This window comes from Cynara cardunculus (assembly GCF_001531365.2).
Source record: "Cynara cardunculus var. scolymus isolate 2C chromosome LG 5, CcrdV1, whole genome shotgun sequence".
Lineage (NCBI taxonomy): Eukaryota > Viridiplantae > Streptophyta > Magnoliopsida > Asterales > Asteraceae > Cynara > Cynara cardunculus.
Window position 1 is genome coordinate 32,219,792 of NC_037532.1, and position 10,155 is coordinate 32,229,946.

At 31.5% G+C, this 10,155-nt stretch overlaps 1 protein-coding gene across 1 annotated transcript; it reads left to right on the forward strand.

Moving 5' to 3' along the window:
* The first annotated feature begins 5,006 nt into the window (after positions 1–5,006).
* Positions 5,007–8,191, forward strand: LOC112512368 (2-alkenal reductase (NADP(+)-dependent)-like). The gene is made up of 5 exons (XM_025118289.1): positions 5,007–5,307; positions 6,697–6,871; positions 6,960–7,126; positions 7,254–7,336; positions 7,714–8,191. Exons 1-5 carry the CDS (start codon positions 5,068–5,070, stop codon positions 8,093–8,095), a joined length of 1,047 nt encoding a protein of 348 aa, XP_024974057.1. The 5' UTR covers positions 5,007–5,067; the 3' UTR covers positions 8,096–8,191.
* The last annotated feature ends 1,964 nt before the right edge of the window (positions 8,192–10,155 follow it).

Consider the following 10,155-nt stretch of genomic DNA (forward strand, 5'->3'; position numbering starts at 1 on the left):
ACTCAAAACCAATAAAGAAAACTACAAATTTGACAGATCATAAGTCATGAAAAGACAAAAAAATATGGGTTTTAGAACAAAATTTCAACTGTTTACCATCTTTCTTGTCCAGAAACTCAGATTAAGGTTGAAATAATACATGTATATATATATATATATATATATATATATATTTCAAAAAAACCTAAGAACATATTAATTCAAAATATATTATACAGTGCAATTTGGATAGCCTAACCCTAAAATATATAGTATATATATAAATAAGTAACTATAAAAGTATAAATCGTAAATATTAAAAATATTTTTTCACAATATATATATATAATATATAATAATATAATAAGTCAAAAACTATTCAATATTGGACTCATTTCGAAGGTATTAACGAGACGATTATAATGGTGTAACTTGTTAAAATAACTATGTATTTTTTAAACATGTTTGAATTGATATACGATTATGTATGTTAATTTGATAAAAGTTTAAAATGAAACATTTAAAAGTAAAGAACGTAAAATAAATAAATTAATTAATTATAGGGGTATAAAGTGTAAATTTAAAATAATAATTTTAAAAAAATCGGTTGTGAGAGGATGAGTGTATGTGAGGGGGTGAGTGCATGTGAGGGGGTGAGTGGATGAAAAAGTGAGTATAAAGGGTATTGTGGTCATTCAAAATTTTAAAACTTTAAGACTTTTACTAAATTTGCTTAATAAGATAGTATAGATATTAATTTGAACATATAAGGACCGTGCCAATTTGGACTTGAGACGAGTCTTGTTTTTTGGCGATATCCCTATGACTGATGGTAACATGGTACTGTTCATATAGAATGCAAGAAATAAGAATGGCCCTTTGCTACAATTCCAAGAAGACATATAAGATGTCATAATGGTTACCTTAAGTTCATCATTGAAGTCTTCCTATCTTTCCTCTAGTAAAGGCCATAACAGTTTACTTGATTGCAGCTGCATCCCCATCTTTGATAGTCCCCTGCATCATGTCACCATACACAACAGGAAGTGAGCATACTTTCAATCTTCTTTAGTGCATCATCTACCAAATATTATCTTAAGAAATACAATACAATACGGCAACATCTAAATTAAGCAATCTTGTAAATCGTTATTTGAGAGCTGAATTTGACTTAAAAGTTTCAATACAATCACATACAAATATTATAAGCAATAGCATATGAACATCAAGACTAAAAACAAAGTTCCTATAAAAAAATCCCATCATTTTCTAGCACTAAATTTGGTCAATTCTATCATTAAAACCAAAAGCATTTGAAATTCATCACAACCAAATCCAAACTTAGATTCATGAGATCTAAGCATAATTAGCTACAACAACCAACTCATAAGCTCCTAATTCAGACCCAGATAATAATAACTATAATTATGCAGGGAAACCCTCACACAATAGGGGATGGAGGTGGTAATTGCTAGATAAACCCCGAATTACACAAACAAAAACCAACAAGCTAAGGGGCCGTTTACGAAACACTTACCCAAGTAATGCTTACTAAGTCATTATCTTATAGAATGAATATGGCAAAAACCAAGAATCTTAGCCGGTAAGAGCGAAGACAAGGACCTAGAGTCTTACCCGGTAAGTGAGGGCGATGTCTCTTACCATGATTATCGCTTACTGGGTAAATTGTTGCATAGGATACCGTTTTGGTGGACTAAAACCTAACCCTGTGAGTAAGTGATAGTGTTGAATTTTTGCCGGTAAACGGCCCCTAAGTCAATTTAATGGTTTACGTCACGAAGAAGCAAATTTCAGCGTCAAATCTAAATATCAAAATCTCTCTTTCTAATTCACTAAATCAGAGCATATTATAGAAGAACGAAGAATTGAAATGAATGACATAAACAAAACCTTAATATCGGGCCACAAATGGTTAACACCATCGCTCATGACACCATTTCTTGGGTCTTCCAGTCCTTTTCTCCGACATCACAACCTATTTCGTAACTCCATGTTGATTCAACAGTCAGATTAGCATCCTTTAAACATGAAAACCAAAGAAGAAAATTAATTGTTGGAGAAAATTGAAATCATGAACACAGTACATTGAAAAAGGAGCAAAAATCATTCAAATAACCATTAAAATTTAACTCATCTTCTTCATTTGTCCATTGTCGGTTGAAATTGCCAGTAGAATGTAGGATTTGGCGATTCACATTTGGATACCAATGTTAAAAACTCAGAGCAGAGAATAACATGATAATTTGTGACAATATGACCCTTTTTATCCCAAACAAATCCTGATCCAAACCCCTGTTGCACCTCCAATACATCCAGAGTAAATGCATCCTGCCTAGACAGCATAACTTCACTCAGAAAAAACGAATGAACAAAAAAACCAGTATCTCAACTGAATGAGATAAAAAACGCCCGACATTTTGCATCATATCCATTACCCATCATTTCTACGTTTTTTTATCAGGTGATCCAGCTTAAACTAACATAAAAACGCAAAATAACTATGCAAATGAGCTGGATCATCACAATTATCCTTCAAAAATGATCATTCCATTCCATTCCATTCCATTCCAAATTCCACAAACACAATGAAGGCCACAAAAACAGATATTTACTCAAGTCAATCTCGATAGAATTACCTAGCAGCTAAGTTAGTGATGTAGACAACAGAAGGAGTATTTTCCTGGAAAAGACAAACAGTAGCGAGCTCATCCGTCTGCAACTTCCGAGACGGAGTGACAACAAAAGCAGCAGCAGAATCGACATCGGTAACAAATATAGCGACGAAAAATAACCATCGAAACCCAAACAGAGATGAAGGAAATCAAACAGCGATGAAGTAATCAAACCTGGAGAGATGATAAGAATCAAGAAGGACATCAAAATTGATTCTTTGAAATCGATAAACCCTTTACCTCGGATAAACCAATGGATGATCAGAGATGAAGATAAAGCAAAACTGAAGAGTGTAGACGACCCTAATTGTATGATACATTGAAGAATGAATGGGGATGTTGGATTCCGATGAATAGTCCCTGGGGGTCGCTTTACACGAGGAGTCGATCTTGGGAAGACAAACCAATTTTACTTCATAGGGGTGTTTGGGATTGCTTATTTAAAACTACTTATAAGGTTGTATTTAACAGATTCTAAGATTTTATGCATAAATCAGCAGTACATAATGCATTAAAGGTTGTTTTTAAAACTTTAAGAATCTGTGCATTAAAATGTAGTACTTTATGAAAGTCAAAGAAGTTATTTAACAGGTTTTGAAATATCCAAAAACTTACTTGTTCCAAAAAATTGTCTAATAACTTAATTATTTCAAAACTAAATTCCATTAAAATATAATTGTTGGATATGAACTAAAACCTAAAAGTAAAACCAATGTTATATTTACAGGATAAAGCCTATTTTTTGACTTTTCTCCATTTGCAAAGCAATTTTCTCCACGCAATCCCTTAAGATTTAACCAGTAAAAAATCAAATATTCCCTTCATAATAAGTATTCATAAATTTAAAAATACTAAAAGGGTACTCGCACAATGCAGTGATATATATTTTAATTTTAATATTTCGTTTTATTCTTTATCTCAATCAATGTTATAGTATGGTTTTATGTAATTTAAAAAAAAACGATGATATTTTTATATTTAAATAAGATATAAATTTGAAAATATCATAAAATTTTGACATAAATATATCGATATTAGTATCTTATTAACTATTTAAAATTCCTATTTTTTATGTAATTTTTTAATTTAAATTTTTATTATAATTTAATTCAGGTTCAATAATGAAGTAATTTATATTTGGTTTAATAATATAATTTTCTTATATAGATAATAATTAATTATTTTGTTAGAACTCGATAATTATCCTAATTATATTTTAGATTTTTTATATTTTAAAATGAAATGTTTATCTTGTATTTGATTATGTTTATCTGCAGCTAGTTACACGAATTCAAAGATGGAGCTTTAATAAGTTGTAATTATACATAATTTATTTATAATCTTGAATTTTAAGTAATATGTATCAATATACAATACTTCATACATAAAAAATTGTTTTTAAGAGTTTTTGTCAAATATTTTATAATATAATATAGATATAATTGTTATACTTTTTAATTAATTAAATGACAATTTTATTTTTAAAAATTTTATATTATAATTAAGAATATAATAAGAAAATAGACATTACTAATAAAAAATGAATACTTATTTAAGATAAATTAAAATAGAAATGTTGACACTTATTTAGATACGAAAGAAATATAAAATCTGATTTGAAGCCAAACGCTTCCATTACTTTGAATTTTTTTTATTGTTGTTGTCGGGGTTTTTTATATAATCATAAAAGCTCTGTATCTAATACTTCATTGTGAATGCTCTGACACGAGAAGCAAATACTGGATTTCAATTTTGTCATCTTTTACGGCACAACATTTTGAAACCAGTAACAAAAAAAATTTAATTTTCACAAAACAAAATAAACATTACAAAAAGAATGTAACGCAATAAACCGCATTGCAGGTAATAATACCATACAATCCATTAAAATATTAGAAAAAAAAGTCCTAACAAAATCTAATAACACAATACCATAATATATTTTTTTGCATACATTAATAATAATAATTATTAATAATAAACACTAATTTAATATAATTGAATATAGATTAAATTAATTATTAGATTTTGTTGACCACAAATTCTTGAAGGAGAGACACCCACTCCTTTTGTAGCACATGCAACAATATCTCTTTCGTTTATGCTCATCATCTTCTTTTGTTTCTTCTTTTCCCCCCTCAGTCTCATCCTGCTGTACATGAAAGGTACAACTCACATTACATTCACATGCTTTTCACTTCACCATAATTCAAATTTCATATACATACATATACATACATACATATACATACATACATATATATATACATACATATATATATATATATATATATATATTCATACATATATTTATACAGGCTACAATAATAGACCCCAAGTTGCTATAAATCGAACCATCGGTGTCTTCATATCAAACTCTATCCATCAAAAGGAAATGGCAGCGCCAGCGATGGTGAGAAACATGCAGGTGTTGTTTAAAAACTACATCGATGGATTCCCCAAAGAATCCGATATGGTGGTGAGTTCTGATGCTACCATTTCTCTGAAGCTCCCGAAGAATGAATCTGGTGTGGTTTTGACGAAGAATCTTTACTTATCCTGTGATCCGATGATGAGGAATCGTATGACCGAGAGCTATTTAGGAGCTTACATGGAATCCTTCRCTCCTGGATCGGTATGTCCCCAATCCCCATGGATTTTAGTATGATTCTGCTTCTTTTTTGAATCGGTAAATTGGGGTTGTGTCATSAACTGATGATCCAATTTGGTATTTAGTTTGATCTATAAAAGGCAAAATAGTTTGAATGCAACTGGATCGATTCTGGTGCATCAGATCGGTTCTCGTCATGGGATGAGATGAGATTAAAATGATCAAGTATCAGATATTTTCTTACATTTTTCACCTTAATTTCCATTCTCACACGATCTTTGATCACTACTCGAGCGAATCTAGCCAATGAGTTTCAAGAGGGTTTGGATGATAATTTCTAATACCATCACTTCTAACTTATTATGTTAAATTCAAATTATAATTTATAACTCGACACGTTTAAGAATCTTCGATAGCTTTACAATGATTTTTCTAAAATAAATAATTAAAACATAAATTTTCTAAAAAAAAGTATATTCATTTTTAACATTTTCTTAATTTTAGAGATTTTTATATAAAATATATTATTATAATATCTTCTAATTTATCATCTAATACACTTTTTTAAAATCTTTTTATAAAATATAATAACTCTGTCTCAACGGTGGAATTGAATAAAATAATCATATTTGTCTCCGACCATCAAGTTTTAGGGGCCGTTTACCAAATGCTTACTCGGGTAAGCACTTATCAAGTTACGTTACCTTGCCGGATGAATATGGTAAGGAACAAGAATCTTATTCGGTAAAAGCGAAATAAGGAACGAAAGTCTTACCCGGTAAGTGTGAATGAAAGCTCTTATCATGGTTAGAGCTTACGAGGTAAATTGTTGCATACGATGCTGTTTCCATGGACTAAAATCTTACCTGGTAAGTAAGCGATAGTGTTGAATTTCACGGGTAAGCGCTTACCGAGTAAGTGATTAGGTAAACGGCCCATTAGAGAATTCTTTATATTTAGAGTTTTCTCCATGATTCTCTAAGATAGCAAAGTCGTTGGAGTATTTTAGAGAACAAAAACTCATTTTTTTTCTTTCATGTTCGAACCTACAAAACCAACTAATAAATATGTTAAAATTGGCCTCTGCATCTCCAATAGAAGGTTCTTATAAGCAAAAAGTATAAGTTTTTAAAAGAATCACTACCGGAGAGAGTTGTTAAAAAAATCACATTCTGAGTTTTTGTAAAAGAATTTGGTTCTTATCTTGAATTTGGTATGAGGTAATTTTGTTGTTAGTTTTTTTAATAAATTTTATTGATTTTATAATTATTTATTGATGTTGAAAATTTACATGGGACCCACATGAGTTGTGTGAATAAGTCAGATATACTAATAAGCCTAATTAAGCTGCAAGTAAACAACATCTAAATGACTATGATTGTGGGGCGTTCCTAACACCTTTGTGTTCTGTAGCCTTTAGTTGGAGTCGGAGTATCAAAAGTCTTGGATTCAACTCACCCTGATTTCAAAAAAGGCGACTATGTTTCGGGATTCACGAATTGGGAAGAATACAGTGTGGTTAAAAATCCACAACTCACAAAGATTCAACATACTGATGTTTCTCTTTCATATTATACAGGAATCTTAGGTAAAAAACCGATCTATGTTGTTTTATTTTTTGATCTACGTAGTTATGTTCAAGTCTCGTTTGTTTTCTAAATTCATACATGCTTTAGGTATGGCTGGCATGACTGCTTATGTTGGTTTTTACGAAATTTGTGCTGCAAAGAAAGGAGAGTACTTCTTCGTCTCGGCAGCATCAGGAGCAGTCGGTCAACTTGTTGGGCAATTTGCGAAACGTGCCGGTTGTTATGTTGTTGGAAGTGCCGGATCCAAGGAAAAGGTTAGTGGATGCGAGTTATAGTGAAACCGATGAATTATGCCTCGGTTTTCCACCAAATTGTGCTGTTTCTTGAACGTTTCTTTACCATTTTTTCAATTGGTGGTATGGTTTTATTTGGTACTATCAGGTTGATCTTCTTAAGAACAAATTCGGGTTTGACGAGGCTTTTAACTACAAGGAAGAACAGGACCTCACTGCGAYATTGAAAAGGTGAACTATAAATTATGTGAGAGCATCTCTGTAAGATCTCACATTGGTTGAGAAGAGGAATTAAGATTGTCTTATAACGGACTGGATACCTCCTCTATCAAACACGTTTTAAAACCGTAAGTTCAAGTGCGTGGACAAAACGGACAATATTTGATACGGTTGGCCTGAGATGTTAGAATCTCCAGCAAGTTCTTGATAATTTCTCTAAAGTGGAGACAAGATTCAACCCCAACGATATCTTCATTTTGGAGAAACTTTTGGAGGACTTGTTGGAGCAAAAAAAACTCAAAATCTTCATTTCTTCTGTATTGAAAATTTGTTGGAGATGCACTGAAATATCTGGAAACCGCTAACTTTTTTCTTCGTCCTCTTTTTAGGTATTTTCCTGATGGAATTGACATATATTTTGATAACGTCGGAGGAAAGATGCTTGATGCAGTACTTGCCAACATGAGGATTCACGGGCGCGTTGCTTCTTGCGGGATGATTTCACAATACAACAGGCTTCAAGAACCCGAAGGCGTGTACAACCTCTCTCTTGTCATCTTCAGAAGTATTAAAATYATAGGGTTTACATWTTACCATTACCTTCATYTGTATCCTAAGTTTTATGAGTTGATGTTGCCTCTTATTCGAGAAAGGAAGCTTGAGTATATCGAGGACATTGCCGAAGGCATCGAAAAGGGTCCTGCCGCCCTTGTTAGCCTGTTTTCCGGTAAAAATATTGGAAAAAAAGTTGTGGCCGTAGCTCATGACTAGGTCGTTTGCTTGTTTTTCTTTGTGTCGAGATGATTCCTTTGATAAAAAGTGGCAATGTATCATGTTATGATGTTTCTATTTATTTCGATTTGACATTTAATTTTATATATATATATACACACACACACGCTAGTGGTGTACCCGTGCGATGCAGCGCGGGTGAATCACAATTTTGAAACATTAGTTTAGTCTTGAATCATGAGTTTGTGTGGTTATTTTATAAGTCAACTAATATATAAAGTTGAAGGTTAATATGATGTATTAGCAAGATCGATTGGGAAAATAATTGCACGCATATTGAGTTTCTAAACCCATATAAAGTTGAAGGGTTGGGGTGGGGTACATACCGGATCTGAAACCCTTTCTGATATTTTTGCTTCAAATTTCAGTTTACCTCAAGAGAAATAAGAACTTTGAATTTAAATTTGGGTTCGGAATAGAAAACAAACAAAGTGTCAAACAACTTTGGGAAGACCAAGCATACATTTTTCATGTAAATATGACTTACTTAAATCTTAAACTTTGACCAAACAAATGATATGTTTTAAGCATTTGTACATTATGCATAATAGTTTGTACCTAAGAGATTTTTGAATCTCTTGCATAAATTAATAGTACTTTATGCTTTGAGACTTGTAATTAAGACTTTTGGTCTGAATGTTTGTTAATGCTGTATATAGATAATCTATTATAATAAAACCATAAAAAAAAAACTTTTAAATTAAGATAACAATTATAGATTTAATGGTTTGAAAAATATTAAATATTTTTGTAAAGGTGATTTAATCCATAAGGAAGAGATCAAATGCAAACAAAGTTATTTGTACAAACCGTACAAATCTCAGTCAATTAATCATAATTTTAAATTAATTATGAAGGTTGTTTTCTAGTCATTTTTATTATGAAAGAAGTTAATTATGGACATTATGTGATAACCGGATCCTAGTTATCACCCAAGGTAATTAATATGTGATTATCTGATTAAATGATTACGTGATAGCATGATAAATTGATACATTTAGTCATGCTGGTATGTAAAAATTATGTGCATAATGTGATTATGTGTATGAAAATATATACATGGTATATGTACTTGAAATGGATGTGTATATATTTTTATATATATGCATAGTGTATATGTGCATACATGTATGGTAAGAGCGGTTTAACTGCCTTACCTTATTTAGAAAGTATAAATATGAGGGTGAGACCCTCATATCTCTTTTGCTTGCCATTTTTGAAGAAGTGTGTAAAAGTTTAAGGTGAGGTTGACCGGATTGCAAGTACCTGATTTCAAGAAGTTGAATCTCATCTGATTGCATAAGGTGAGTGGTTTTCTAAACTCTTTTGCATAAAATTATTATTAGTTTTGTATGAATCTTGTTTATTTTGGAAAGAAATCAGTCTTTTGTTCTAAGTGTTTTATCCGGGTATTAAACCGGACAAGGTTCGACCGGATTGTTTTAAACCGGACAAAGGTTAATCGATGTATTGTCCGGATTGTCTTAAATCGGTTAAGTGTTGATCGGATTATGATTGGTAAGAATGATTATCTTTTTACACTGAGAAGTAGGAATACGACCAAATGGTRGCCGGATTATTTTAAATCGGCTAAGTATTATGCGGGGTATTGACCGGACTTGTTATCCGGATAAAGATGATTTTGATTTTAAGTGATAAATCGATCAAGCTTTATGCGGGGTATTGACCGGACTTAATATCCTGACAAAGTTATTGAGAATTATTTCCAAGTGTAAATCGGACAAAGTTCATTCTATGTGTTGTCCGGATAGTTGACCGGATTTGAAGTCCGGCTAAGTCAAAGATTGACCGGATTTGATGTAATGTTGTGTTTTCAATAAGAAATGTTATTTTATCATAAAAATGAAGTTTTGAAAGAAATGATTTTGTATTGATAATAATTTCAATGGTTGCGGTTTATTTGAAATTATTCTGTGAAAATATTTTGATGAGGAAATAAGGGTGGCATATCAAGGAGAGGTGTACCATGGGATAAGGGTGGCATATCAAGGAGAGGTGTACCTTTGGATATAAGGGTG